This window comes from Eumetopias jubatus, unplaced genomic scaffold, assembly GCF_037043125.1.
Source record: "Eumetopias jubatus isolate StellerSeaLion01/CBP00866 unplaced genomic scaffold, mEumJub1_p1.0 scaffold_124, whole genome shotgun sequence".
NCBI classification, from domain to species: domain Eukaryota; kingdom Metazoa; phylum Chordata; class Mammalia; order Carnivora; family Otariidae; genus Eumetopias; species Eumetopias jubatus.
In genome coordinates, this window is record NW_028274930.1 from 31,364 (window position 1) to 46,855 (window position 15,492).

Below are 15,492 nucleotides of genomic sequence, written 5' to 3' on the forward strand. Positions count from 1 at the left end.
ACATCAGAACCCCTGCTGACTCTTCCTGAAGAATGTATTCACTCCTGGCCACATCTCATTCCTGCAGGTCCCAGCTGGCTACACTCTCACTGTTGCTCCCCTGGATGATGGCAATGGGCCTTAACTGGATTTGCCTCCTCCTTCTCTCCTTGCTCCCACTTTAATCTATTTGTACAAAGCACTAGAGTGAAGTTGTTTCTGCAAAATAAAAGAGAAATAAGTTTCAAGAGTAAAGGAAGACTCATCTAGCTAGCCCTCCATCATCACCCAAACCTCCTTTTCTTCTGCTTTCCCTGGAATTTCCTCTATTCTGGTGTCACTGGCCTCCCTGCATTTCAGGAGGAATTGGTACATGCTCTAACTTCCTCATGGAAGACTCTTCCCAGATACACTCAACACTGTTCCTTCAGCTTCGCCTCACTTACTCAACCAGGCTTTACCCAACACCTATTTGGAATTGAAATCCCTTTCCCTCTCCATTTCTTCCCTGCCCTTTTGCTTCTCAGAACACTCAACACCATCAGGCATTCTACATTTAATTTGCATGGATTTGTTTTCTGCTTTCCCAGCTAGAACCTATATTCCTGATGCCACTTTTGCTCATGTGGGGATCCTCATCTCCTAGAATAGTACTGGCACAGAGTATGTTCTCAGCAAATTTTGTTGAAAGATTAACTATAATATGCAAAAACTCAAGAAACTACTCTAGCATCTCACATATTCAGTTCATGCTCTCTAACTTCATTTATTTCAGGGATGTTTAGTTAATGGCTTCATTTTTTTCCCTCAAAGTGACAGCACAAAAGGAGACTTTGACTCTACAGTATAATTTTAGGGACAAGTTAACTCTATGTCCTATATCAGCCCTTCGGTCTCTCCTTCACCTGCACCTCTTCCCACTCATCTGTTGTCTCTCTGTTTTAGAAGACATAACACTAGAAAGAACATGCTCAAGCCCTTTATCCTCCCCCCCCAAAAAAACTGAAGGGGACAGACAATAAGAGGAAGATGAAATACTGATAAACAAATAGGAGTGGAGGAATGACCTGAAATCAATAATAGAAACTGCAAGGAAGAGGTAAGGAGGTGATATGGAAAAGACCCTCACTCACCTTTAAATGGGTTCCCTGGAAGAAAAAAACCAGCAGATATCCTGTGGAGGAACTTCTAACACCAACATAATTTCATTGTCCTTCCCTGAGTTTGTACTTACTGGGTCAGAGGAGAGAAGGAATAACCTTCCAAATCTGTCCTTCCTCAGCCCCTCACTCACCTCTCAACCAGGCTATCAAAGCCCTTATCACTCTCAGCCCTCCTGTGGCTCTCTAGCTCAAACAGTAAGGCTCAAACAGACAACAGCCTCTTCTCAGTAAAAGTGGAATGAAAGAAAGGAGACTTAAAGAGATGAGATGGTGGTGGGCACAGAACCAGCACCTGTGCATCCCAGCCCACCCACAGACACCAATCCACCTTCCACAAACTGCCCAGATTGTGGGCCTCCACAGAGGCCCAGATTCGCCTCTGTCTCCCACTGCCAATGCAGGTACTTAACACTAAACCTGGGCAAGGAGGGTGAAGCTGTTGACTCCCAGGGAAGTCCACACACTCCAGCTCTGGAAGAGTAGGTCCCAAGCTTACAATTAAAGAAACCCAATCAGGGAGTTTGGGGACAGGACCAGAGAGGGGCCAGTTGGGATAGTGTGAGAAAACCTTGTCAAGGGCAGGAAGCTGCTCTTGGTGCTCTACCTCCAACTGCAGACACATTCCGTACTTCCCCAGTAACTCTAAGGACCCTCACAGGGTCTCCATCTGTGACTGTCCCAGTAGTCTGCCTCTATACCATGCAATCCACACTTGTTCTTTACCTGTCCCATGAAGTCACTCTATATCTACTGAAGGCCCACGATACAGCACACTAGGTGAGACACTGTACTTGAATCAATGGTGGGGACTTAATACAATCTAGCCTTATGGGCATTAAAACCCAGTGGAGGGAAAGAAGAGTACCCACATTCAGAAGAGTCAGATGGTGGCAGGGAAATGGTTGTCATCCCAAAACTGTCAGACATTTCTCTAAACTCAGTGCCTTTCACATTTTACTGTGGATAGCCCTGTGGTCTACAGATATTATGCCGGTCTTCCCAGTGTAATCCTGGACAGCACTCTCTCGCCATCTGAAGAGTATCCCAGGTTGGATGAAGATTTTACAGTTGCTCTGTTTTTGGCCTTATATCATGGAAGCAGGTCACTTTTTAAAATGACCAATTCATTGGAAACCAGTGGGCAAAATGGCCAATTTATCTTTTGTTTTGAGTCTTCAGTTTTATTTGACCGGTTTTCATTTTATTTTCACAATAGTAAAACAAATGTTTTACCTGCCATACAAAGCTCTTGGGGCTTCAGTTGGAGACTGATGCACAGAGAAGAGAGAATGGATCAGAGGGCTAAGAGAAGGGGGATTGATGGGCGATGTTAGAAGACACAGGGAGATGGAGACAGAGGCACCCAGAAAAAATAGGTTTTCTGCCAAACGTTCCAGGCACAGCAACCTGGCTTTTGAAGAAACTCCCTATAGCCATCTTACACTCTTCTGTTCCAGCTTCCTTTTCTACTTAATCTTATACCCAGTAATCTCTCTGGTTCCAATATTTAACTGAAGAATTACCACCTCCACATTCTCGTTCAAGTTATTGTTCCATTGGAACTTACTTTGCCAGCTTTGTATTTCCTGTTGAAACTTAATTCATTCTATAAAGCTCATCTAAAGTTCATTGTTATTATTCTCACCTCCCACAGATTTGACACACATCCACTTCAGCCTGTGTAAGTCCCTTTAGACTATTGTCTGTAAAATTTGCAATTGTATTTGTCATGTAAAATCTGTTATATTACCATTTATCGGAAACACATAGTGATTGGATGAAACTTGATTGGTTACAAAAAAAAAAGAGCTTTACTTTAAGCTAGGACCACCTCCATACCTGGAATCTTCTTGCCCACCGCTTGATGGATATCAGGTTGATTGCAGAGCTGTCTGGTCAGCTTTGGGTGTAAGTCCCACCCTACTTAGCTAATAATCAAGACTGGCTTTCAGTAGGCTATGATCCAGCCTTATGCAAGTCACGACTTAAATCTTCCACTTAATTCAGAACCTATCTGATCACCTCTGCCTAGCTCAGGCCTGACAGGGCTTAGGGACCCACCATGGGGAAGAGGGCAAGAGTCTTTCCTTTCACTATTTCTCCTGCTTCTGTCATTTTGATTCTTGTGTTTCACTCTTCCTTCCTTGGTTTGCTGGGTTTGGAAGAAGTATCATCGATGTGGGTCATTGGGGGCAATCTGTTGAGGACTACAAGTTTCTTCTGTATTGAGATATCCAAAGTCTAACGTGTGATCATTCTGTTTGCCTATATATATCTTCTATCATCTATCTATCTACTTACCTATAATCTATCTATCGTCTATCTATCATCTTTCTATCATCTGTCATCTCTGCATGTTGGGCTAAAAGGCAACAAGGAGTCACCTTGTCCCCAAAATAATATTGTAGAGACAAGGTGAATTCTTTCATGGTGTTTTTTCTAGGAACACAATGAAGCCATTAACTATACAGAGAGAAATAAATTTAGAGAGCAAAAAATGAGCATGAGAGATGCTAGGATAGTTTCTTTAGTCGTTTGCACTTTACAATAATCATTGAACAATATTTATTAAGGACATAATGTATGCCAGGCACTCTTCTAGGAGCCAGTTATCCTGCCATGAGCAAAAGTGACATCAGGAATATAGGTTTCATTGGTAAATCAGAAAACTGTCCTGTGGGGTCTTTGCATTTCCTCTTTGCAGGGAAGTGAAGTAGAGGTGAATACACTCCTCACAAATGTATCCTAGGTACTACTCTCACCCATTTTTGGAGAACATCTTTGTCATTTATAAGTACCTGAAGATATTCACTGTCCCTCACAGGAAAGAATCCAGCCACGAATTCGTAGTATATTCAGGTCAAGAACAAAAGCGTCTGCAATGAAAGAATCCAGGCTTTCTGCTCTCAAAACTTGGAGGTTGCAACTGCCTGTTACTTAATCCTATTATTTGATTAAGTCAACACACACATAGATAGGAACATTGGAGGCTTTGCAGAGAAGTTCTCAATGACACTTATTATAGAACTGAAGTGAGGGTGAGCCATGAAGTTAGCTGGAAGAGAAACATTCCATGAAAAGGGAAGGTAGGGGCGCCTGTGTGTCTCAGTCAGTTAAGTGCCCGCCTTTGGCTCACTCATGTCATGATCCCAGCATCCTGGGATCAAGCCCCGCACCAGGCTCCCTGCTTAGCAGGGAGCCTGCTTCTCCCTCTCCCTCTCCCTCTGCCTGCCTGTCTGCCTAATTATGATCTTTCTTTCTTTCTCTCTGTCAAATAAAAAAATTCTTTTAAAAAAGAAAGAACAGAAAAGGGAAAGTAAATGTCCTAGGGTAAGAGTGTGTCCGGCTTGAGCCAGGAAAGAATAAGGAGGTTCTGGTAGCAGAAACACCCTGAGTAAGGGGACAAGAGTCAGAGCCCAGCTTGCAGTATTGAGTGTGGGAAGAGCATCCATGGGGGTGGGTTGTATAGGACTTGGGGGCCTTGCAAGTGTTTGGCCTGGATCTGTGTTGGGAGCCAATGGCCTGTCTTGAGCCCAAGAGTGACATCATCTGACTTGCATTTCAGACGGTTTAACTCTCCAGCTGCTGGGTAGAGAGGCAAGGGAAACCAGTTGGAAGGCTCCCATGAACCGTAACAGCAAGCCAAGGAGCACATTCTCAGGGCAAAGAAATGTGATGTAGAAAACCAGAGGAGAAAAGATCACCTGGTATGGGGGTTACTTGGGACCCCTTCAATGGCAGAAGCAGGTTTGTGCTGAGTCCTAAAAGACAACAACATTTGACAAGATGAGTTTGGAGAAATATATGCTTTATGTTTAACATAGTTTACCAAATCTGTGTGATATCATAAAAGACTCAATATCCTATAATAAAACCAAAACTCTACTTGCAGAGGGGTCCTATGATAAACTTCCCGGTAAGGATTTACACAAATAGATAGTTGGTCCATTCTACAAGCTAGTATGACTTCTATTGCTGTCAGATGGGAATACAAAGGAGTGTCCCTTCTATGTCCCAAAGTTTATGTTGTTGAGGTCTCACGAGTTACAAACAAAACAGCTGGCTGAAGATGTAGAATGCAGAGGTAATAAAGAAATGTCAGTCAATCCAATATTTATTGTTCACACTCACAGGTGACCAGGAACATCAACTAAGACATGGAGATATGGTTGAATCAATCAACCGCAGATGACTTCATCTTCTTGGGCATTTTTTCTCGCAGTCCAACTGACCTTGTCCTTTTCTCTGTCGTTCTGGTGGTCTTCACAGTGGCCCTCTGTGGGAATGTTCTCCTCCTCTTCCTCATCTACAGAGTTTCTCGACTTCACATACCCATGTACTTTTTCCTCAGTCAGCTCTCTCTCACGGACCTCATGTTGGTTTGTACCACTGTGCCAAAGATGGTGGTAAACTTCATGTCTGGCAAGAAGTCCATCTCCTTTGTGGGTTGTGGCATACAAATTGGCCAATTTGTTTGTCTTGTGGGATCTGAGGGGCTCTTGCTGGGACTCATGGCTTATGACCGCTATGTGGCCATTAGCCACCCACTTCACTATCCTGTCCTCATGAGTCAGAGGGTCTGCCTCCAGATTGTCGGGAGCTCTTGGGCCTTTGGGATAATAGATGGTGTGATCCAGATGGTGGTAGTAATGACCTTTCCCTACTGTGGCTTGAGGGAAGTGAACCACTTCTTTTGTGAGATGCTATCCTTGTTGAAACTGGCCTGTATAGACACATCCATTTTTGACAACGTTATATATGCTTGCTGTATCTTCATGCTGTTTCTTCCCTTCTCCATCATTGTGGCCTCCTATGCTCATATCCAGAGTGCATGTTCTGCTCAGGCTGGCAAAAAGGCCCTGGCCATCTCTTCCTCCCATCTGACACCTGTCTTCCTCTTCTATGGGGCAGCCATGTTCATCTACCTGAGGCCCCGGCGCTACCGGGCCCCTAGCCATGACAAGGTGATCTCTATCTTCTACACCATCCTTACTCCTATGCTCAGCCCCCTTATTTATAGCTTGAGAAACCAGGAGGTGATGGGGGCCCTGAGAAAGGCGTTGGACCATTGCAGGATTGGCAGCCAGCACTGAAGGACCAGAACACCCTGTGCCATCCCTTGATTCTGTGAATTTGAGTAAATAAGCTCTAGGTGAGGCTCTAATTCCTCATTAATAGTGATGATCATAACACCTGCAGGCCTGGAGATGTCTTTTTAAACCCTAACCCTCTCTGTGTCTAGTGAAAAACCAGCTTTTTTTTTTTTTTTTACCAAATATTTTCTGAGCTAGTTCATTTGTAAAATGTATTACCTTGGAATGTAGGACTTTGTAAACCCAAGCACTGTGTAGAAGTAAGACAATGGGATCATTATCACTTATTGTTTAAAACTGGAATGATTTCTACAATTAGAGGAAGCCCTGAGCTTAACTTCCTAACTCATTGCTAAACTCTACCGTTGATTCAGAGCCTACCACAATGCCAAGCAACATACAATATTCCATATACGTATATAGAGATATGATTTGTCTTATTTATTAAAGATATCACAACATATATTAGATGAAATGCATCCAGAGGACAAAACACAAGTTTATAAAATTCTCTTTAGAGAGTGCTCACCCTTCCTGTTCTGTAAGTAGGAACTTTTTTTAATATATAAGCGGGGTGGTTTTTTTTGACTTTTTAAGTTTTTAGTTTAATTCTAATTAGTTAATATACAGTGTATACAGTGTTATATTTGTTTCGGGTATACAGTATACTAATTCAACATTCCACACGTCACCTTTGCTCATCATAAGTGCACTCCTTAATCCCCATAACCTATGTCACCTATCTCCGCAGTAACCATCAGTTTGTTCTCTATAGTTACGAGTCTATTGCTTGATTTCTCTCTTTCTCCCTCTAAGTCTTTCTTGATTTGTCTTTCTCCTTTTTTCTGTTTACTTTTTGTTTTTTTCCTTAAATTCCACATATGAGTGAAATCATATAGCATTTGTCATTCTCTGACTTATTTCACTTAGCATCATACTCTCTTTCTCTATCCATGTCTTTGCAAAGGCAATATGTCATTCTTTTTATTGCTGAATAGCATTTCGTTTACACATACCACATCTTTAGCCATTCCTCTATCTATGGACACTTGGGCTACTTCCGTATCTTAGCTATTATAGATAATGCTTCTATAAATATCTGGGTGCTTGTATCCCTTTGAATTAGTTTTTGTACTCTTTGAGAAAATAGTAGTGTGATTGTTGAATCATAGGGTCTTCTATTTTTAACTTTTTTAAAAGATTTTTTTCCCTTCATTTGAGAGAGAGACAATGAGGGAGAGAGCCATGAATGGGGGGCAGAGGAAAAGGGAGAAGCAGAGTCCCCACTGAGGGGGAGCCTGACACAGGGTTCAATCCCAGGACCATGACCTGAGCTGAAGGCAGACGCTTAACCAACTGAGCTACCCAGGTACTCCTATTTTTAAATTTTTGAGGAAACTCTATACCGATTTCCAGAGTGACTTCACCAGTTTGCGTTCCCAACAATGTACAATGTTCCTTTTTTCCACATTCTCGCCAATACCTGTTATTTCTTGTGCTGTTGATTTTAGCCATTCTGACAGGCGTGAAGTGATAGCTCATTGTAGTTTTTATATGCATTTCCCTGATGGTAATGGTGATGAACATCTTTTCATATGTTCTTTGGCCATCTGCATGTCTTCTGGGGACAAATGTCTGTTCATGTCCCCTGCCTATTTTTTATTTGGGTTATTTATGAGACCAGGAACTTTTTACAGACCTCTTGAAGTCTTCATAGTCTTTAAAGAACAAAGTGCAAAGTCTTTGGGATTCTTTTTGAAGATTTTATTTATTTATTTGACAGAGAGACACAATGAGAGAGGGAACACAGCAGGGGGAGTGAGAGAGGGAGAAGCAGGCTTCCTGCTGAGTAGGGAGCCTGATATGGGGCTCAATCCCAGGACCCTGGGATCCTGACCTGAGCTGAAGGCAGATGCTTAAAGACTGAGCCACTCTGGTGCCCCATCTTTTGGGGTCTTGAGGAAAGGGGTAAAGACGTTTATTATCTGACACATAAGAAATACACAGGAAAGTGTTGTATATCTAATCCTCCAACAAAATTAGCCACATTTTATTATTTCAGTTCCTCTAAGAGGAAAATTCGTTCTACTGTTTTCCCTTGGGAAATTATATTTGGAACATAAGTGGCAGAATTTGATCTGTATTTGAAGACACTTTCAAATATCTGTAGTTATCTCTGTACCAGCTGCAATAAGATTTTTTTCCGGAAGAAAATATTCGTTGTTGCATTCAGAAAAAAAAAAAAAAAGAAGAACAAATTGTGTTCTGGAAGTTGGACTAAACCACAGGAAAGCATTTGCTTAGTTTTCAGGCTTGGAGAGAATGGAGGGCAGTGACACTAATAGTAACTACAAATCTCAGGACATACCGTGGGTAGGTGACTTTAGATTGTCTATTCACTTCAATTTTACTACAAATATTTTGTGGTGATCATTCTGTGCCTTTACAGACAAGGACACTGAGGCTCAGACCACTTAATGCCCCTACGTTACCCTCATTCCCCAGTTCTCTCCACCTCCCCCTGAGAAAGAGTTTTCTTGTTGGAACAGCTGAGATGAGCAGAGGGCTTCGCAGGAGCTTCCCGTCCCTTGGAGCTTAATTGCCAGAAACTGGGGACGGAGATGTGACAGAGGAGGGTTCTCCAAGGATTTGTGATTATAAAAGTAAATTTTCTTAGTCACAGCAGAGGGAGAGAACAGTAGGTGCAGTGAGGAGTGCCAGGGAATAAAATCTCTCAGCTGGGCGCTGGACCTCACTCAGTGAGGGTTTCTTTCCAAAGGTAAGGTTCTGTTTCCTCATTAATCATGAAACCCTTCCCCCATGGTCCAGCCCACCCCCTGTGATCCCTTTATGGATGAGGGATAAACTTTCTCTCTGCTAAAATTTTTATTTCTGAAAGACTTTTTCTAACCACTAGAGATTCTGCCAGTGTTTGGGCATGAAGTGTTCTCTTCCAGGTTTTCCTGTGTTTCTTTATGTCTCCCATTTTAACCAATCTTAGCATTTCTTCCAAACTTTTCTACAGCCTTTGTGGAAGGCATTTGTTATTTCCTCCCTGTGGATGAGCAGTGCCCTCAATTACCTCACTCAATACCCTTTTTCAAAGGATATGACAGTCTGGAGTTTTCACCACACAAGACTTTCTCCTGAAAATCTCTCCTCTATACCTTTCCTAAGTCCCTCCTGCTTCCATTTCAGCTCCTTTCCTTGAGGAGAGGAAGGTGCACTGAAAGAAACCCTATTGCAGGCCCCACTGACTGATCAGAGCAGCCATCACTTGGTGGTGAAGTCTGCTTTCCAAGGAGGCAAGGCTACAGACTGGGTCTTGTCCTGCTGATTCCCAAGCCCTTCCTGGTGTCATTGATTAGAATGTTTTCATTAAGGCGCTCTTTTCTGAATAATTTCATTTACAATCTCTGTCATCATATGCTTCAAAATGTTTATTCTTAATTCATGATTTAAAACTTTTGAATAGAGGGAAGAATTGTATCATATATTTCTTTTCTGTATGGGGTTGTCAAAGTTTCCCTTTTCCAGTTAAAAACACAACACTCATTCCTTATCAAAGAAACATGTGTCACAGATTTTATTCAACTCATTAATGGATATCTCAGACAGTAAAAGTAGTTCTAGGAAGAAAGGAACTACTAGGCTATCAGAAAATTTAAAAAAATTAAAGAATGGATTGCTGGGAAGATGGTGGAGTAAAAGGACCTCAGTTTACCATGTCCCATGTGTACAACTAGAAAAAACCCACATCAGTGTAAATAACCCAGAAAATGACCCAAAGACTGGGATAATAATCTCCATAACTAATGTAAAGTAGAGGCCACATCGAAGAGGGTAGGAGGGTAGAGACATTGTGGGGAGCTAAATGGACCTAACAGTATCATCCATGAGAGGGAGGGATCTGTGGGTGTAAAGAAGGGAGAGAAATAGACTATTACACAAGAGAACACACAGAGGGAGGACATTTGACTTTGAAAACCATAGGGACCAAATTCTGTGAGTTCTTAAAACCAGTGATTTGAAAATCATTTATCTTAGCTCTGGGAGAGTAAGAAGGCTGAGAGGAAATTGAATTCTACCCTTAAAGAAAAAGCATAACAAATACCTCATAGAGATACAGCATAGAAGCAGCAGCTTGAAAGACACCTGAGGCATGTGGAGGGAGGTTGTATATGCATCTCAGACCATGTTTTGGAGGGACAGAAGTGGTTGGAAGAGTCCTCAAAGGAGTTGGCACGCATCATTTCCACACCCAACCACCCAGGAGCATAAACACATGTCACCTGTGGGAACCAACACAATGCCAACACTCACTAACACTCTAACTTGTTAAGACTGCCACATCCCCTCCCTGTGTTTTGGCCGATATACCTCTTCTAGCCAGGCTTGTCTCACTCCCGGTGCTGCAAGTTCCCTCCCACAAAGGACCAGCACGCAAACCTTACAAACACATATCCCCTCCCATACAGTTTTGGCCAGAGCCCATCCAAAAGAGTAGTACCACAAGCCTGGCGGTGTGCCAGTAGGCACAAGTGCTAGGACCACACCAAAGAGACTCCTGTAGGTTTTCATTCATTTTGAGTCTAATTTGTATGTGGTATAAGGAAATGGTCCAGTTTCATTCTTCTGCATGTGGCTGTCTAAATTTCCCAGCACCATTTGTTGAAGAGACTATCTTTTTTCCATTGGACATTCTTTCCTGCTTTGTCGAAGATTAGTTAACCATAGAGTTGAGGGTCAATTTCTGGGCTCTCCATTCTGTTCCATTCATCAATATGTCTGTTTTTGTGCCAGTACCATACTATCTTGATGATGACAGGTTTGCAATAGAGCTGGAAGTCAGGAATTGTGATGCCGCCAGCTTTGCTTTTCTTTTTCAAAATTCAAAGAGATGTTCGGGGGTTATTCTGGTTCCATACAAATTTTAGAATTATTTATTCCATTTCTTTGAAAAGAGTGGACGCTATTTTCATAGGGATTGCATTGAATGTGTAGATTGCTCTAGGTAGAATTAATAACTTCACAATATTTGTTCTTCCAACCGTGAGCATGGGACGTATTTCCACTTCTTTGTGGCTTCCTCAAATTCTTTCATGAGTATTTTACACTTTTGGAATGCAGATTTTGACTCTTTGGTTAGATTTATTCCTTGGTATCTTATGCTTTGGGGTGCATTGGTAAATGGGATGGACTCCTTAAATTAGCTTTCTTCTGGATTCTTGGTACGGAGGAATGCCACTGATTTCTACGTATTGATTTTATATTCGAGCTAAAGCATGGTTTCCTCACAGTGTTGGGCCTTCGAAGAAGGCGCCCGGAACTTAGGCCTTCATGCACACATGCCCGAGGAGTGCTGGCTTCGTGACACTTGAGTTCATTCGAGAGGTGACTCTGCAAAGAGCCGTTTCTCTCGCCCAGTGATTGAGGGGATGGTTGCCAGGCTCTCACGCACACCACTGGAAATACTTCCACTGAACTCAAAAGTGAAACTATTCTAACTACCAAACGATACCTCTACACTGCTGATTCTTCGAGTTAGTCCGGTAGCGATGAGACCTCCAGGCAAAGCAGGGTCGCAGGGCCGGCTCCCTGAGACAAGTGGCGAGTCGTGTTCTGCCTTCTGCCCCATCCAGAGTCTCCCTCAGAATATGCTTCCAGAAGCCCTGCCCGTCTTCCCATGCACCCTCGCGGCCAAGGGCCTACATTCTCAGGAAAGGCTACTTGAGGCGGAAGAACGGGTTTTCTCCAGTGTTGTCTTTTCGACAGGGGGGTGGCTGCCTTTATGTTTGCACGCACACACGGGACCACAAGACTGCCCTCATGAAACAAGAGGTGGGTGAGAGCTGCCTGCTGCACGCTCCTGTTTCTCACTCGCTGTCACGGATGGGACCCGTTCCCCGGTCTCTCCTCCGTGAACGCTGTCAAATCCCTCCAGCTCCAAGACCAGCAATGCTAGCTAAAGTTCGGTAACTCTACCACTTGCATTCTTCGTGGTAGTGGCCGGGTCCCTAAGGCATCCAGACACACAGGGTACAGCCGTGCTCACCTCCCCAAACAAGAGGGGAGGTCGAGAGCAGCCTTCTTCACAGGCCTCTTTCACAGTCAGGGTAACGTCCAGGTCCCGTTCCTCATGCTTCCACCAAAACACACAACACGTGCAGTTGGCACTCAGGAAGGGCGTTCTTGGCTGAGGCCCGGGGTCCTCTAACGTTGTGTTCCTTGGCGCTAAGGTGGATGGAACTTAGGACTGAACGCACACGGGGGGGGGGGGGGTGGGTGCAGACGCCCCGGCCTCGCGAAATAGGAGTTGAGTCGAGAGGTGCCTTGGGCCCAGTGCTTCTTTCTCCCTTGGAGTTCTGCCGGCACACACTCCCCAGGTTGGCAGAGCAGCACAGATGAATAAGAGGCCGCCCTGAGGAGAGTCTCCATGAGGGGAAACTGGGCTTCCTTATGGGCTTGTTTCTTCCAAGGCAGGGTTGAGCACTGAGCATTCCAACCACACGTCAAGAGGTGGTGTTAGCTTCAGGTAGCAAGAGCCGAGCCGAGGGGTGCCTGCCTTCCACACCGCCTGCTTCTTCCTCACTTTTACGAACGGGAGCCGTGCGCCAGGCTCTCACCCACGGTACACTGTACCCGCCTTTCTCCCTGAGAGAGGTCGGCGCTAGCTAAAGCACGGTTTCTCCACACAGGTTATGCTTTGAGTTAGTACGCTAACAATTAGACCTCCCTGCAGAAGTGGAACCTCAGGGCTGCCTTCCTGAAACAAGCGGGGAGTCGAGTCCTGTGTTCTGCCGCAGCCAGAGTCGCACTCAGGAAACGGTTTGGGACTCACTTGCAGTGCTCTCACGCATGCACCCGGGGAAGATGGGATCTTTGCCCAGGCTTTCGTGCACACCCAGTGGAAGTGCTTCCACTGCCCGCAAGAGTGTCGCTACTCTAGCTACCACACGGTCCCTACAATGCTGCTTCTTCGAGGTAGTCCGCTAGCCATCAGACCTCCTGGCAACGCGGGGCCGCAGGGCTTACTCCCTGAGACAAGGGGCGAGTCGTGTTCTGCCCTCTGCCCCATCCCGATTCTCCCTCAGAATATGCTTCCAGAAGCCCTGGCCGTACTCCCGTGCACCCTCGCGGCCAAGGACCTCCAGTCTCGGAAAAGGCTACTTGAAGCAGAAGAAAAGGTTCTCTCCAGTGATGTCTTCTCAAGTGGGGTGGCTAGATTTTCGCCTGTACGCACACATGGGGCCACGCGACTGGCCTCATGAAACAAGAGGTGGGTGACAGCTGCCTGCTACACGCTCCTTTTTCTCACTCGGTGTCATGTTTGGTACCCGTTCCCCGGTCTCTCCTCCTCGAATGCTGTCAAATCCCTCCAGCTTCAAGACCAGCAATGCTAGCTAAAGTTCGGTAATTCTACCGCTTGCATTCTTCGTGGTAGTGGCCGGGTCCCTACGACACCCAGGCACACAGGGTACAGCCGTGCTCACCTCCCCAAACAAGAGGGGGGTCGAGAGCAGCCTTCCTTCACAGGCCTCTTCAGAGTCAGGGTAACGTCCAGGTCCCGTTCCGCCTGCTTTCACCAAAACACACAAGACGTGAAGATGGCGCTCAAGAAGGGCGTTCCTGGCTGAGGCTCGGGGTCCTCAAACCTTGTGTTCCTTGGCGCTAAGGTGGATGGCACTTAGGATTCAGCACACAGAGGGGCCGGTGGCATCGCCCTGGCGTCGCGAAAGAGGAGTTGAGTCGAGAGGTGCATTGGACCCACTGCTTCTTTCTCCCTTGGAGTTCTGCTGGGACCCACTCCCCAGATTGGCACACCAGCACAGTTGAAAAGGAGGCCGCCCTGAGGAGAGGCTCCGAGAGGGGAAACTGGGCTTCCTCATGGGCTTGTTTCTTCCAAGGCAGGGTTGAGCACTGAGCGTTCCAACCACACGTTGAGCGGTGGTGTCAGCTTTAGGTAGCAAGAGCCGAGCTGAGGGGTGCCTGTCTTCCACACCGGCCTGCTTCTCCCTCGCTTTTACGAACGGGAGCCGTGCAACAGTCTCTCACTCACGATTCTGTACAAGCCTTCCTCACTCAGAGAGGTCGGTGCTAGCTAAAGCACGGTTTCTCCACACGGGTTATGATTTTAGTACGCTAGCAATTAGACCTGCCTGCAGAAGTGCAGGGCTGCTTTCCTGAAACAAGCGAGGAGTCGAGTTCTGCGTTCTGATGAAGCCAGACTCTCACTCAGAAACGGTTTGTGACTCACATGCAGTGCGCTCACGCATGCACCGCGGGAAGATGGGATCGTTGCCCAGGCTTTTGCGGACACCCACTGGAAGTGCTTCCACCGCCAGCGAGAGTGCCGCTACTCTAGCTTCCACACGGTCCCTCTACACTGCTGCTTCTTTGAGTTAGTCCAATAGCCATCAGACCTCCAGGCAAAGCGGGGCCGCAGGGCTGGTTCCCTGAGACAAGGGGCGAGTAGTGTTCTGCCTTCTACCCCATCCCGAATTTCCCTCAGAATAAGCTTCCAGAAGCCCTGATTGTGTCCAACACACACTCGCGGCCAAGGATCTCCAGTCAGAGGAAGGCTACTTGAAGAGGAAGAACGGGTTATCTTCAGTGTTGTCTTTTAAAGTGGGGTGGCTGCCTTTTACGCCTGTACCCACACAGGGGACCACGCGACTGGCCTCATGAAACAAGAGGAGGGTGAGAGCTGTATGTGGCACGCTCCTGTTTCTCACTCGGTGTGACGGACGGGAACCGTTCCCGAGTCTCTCCTCCTCGAACCCTGTGAAATCCCTTGGGCTTCAAGACGAGAAATGCAAGCTAAGATTCGGTAACTCTATCCATTGGATTCCTCGTGGTAAGCGGCTAGGTCCGTAAGGATTCCAGACACACAGGGCTCAGCTGTGCTCTCCTACCCAAACAAAAGGGTGTTCCAGAGCAGCCTTCCTTCACAGGCCTGCTCACGAAATTGGAGTTGAGTCGAGAGGTGCCTTGGGCCCACTGCCTCTTTCTCCCTGGAAGTTCTACGGGGATCCACTCCCCAGGTTTGCACAACAGCACGGTTGAAAATGAGGCTGCGCTGAGGAGAGGCTAGGTAAGGGGAAAGTAGGCTTCCTTATGAGCTTGTTTCTTTCAAGGCAGGTTTGAGCACTGAGAGTTCCAACCACCCCTCGAGGGGTGGTGTGAGCTTCAGGTAGCAAGAGCCGAGCCGAGGGGTGCCCGTCTTCCGCACCGGCCTGCCTCTCCCTCGCCTTTAC

The 15,492-nt window shown here is 45.8% G+C and overlaps 1 protein-coding gene across 1 annotated transcript; it reads left to right on the top strand.

The window, feature by feature from the left end:
- Positions 1–5,299: 5,299 nt before the first annotated feature.
- LOC114204082 (olfactory receptor 2V2-like) lies at positions 5,300–6,235 on the top strand. The gene has a single exon (XM_028097296.2). The coding sequence runs from the start codon at positions 5,300–5,302 to the stop codon at positions 6,233–6,235; it is 936 nt and encodes a 311-aa protein (XP_027953097.2).
- The last annotated feature ends 9,257 nt before the right edge of the window (positions 6,236–15,492 follow it).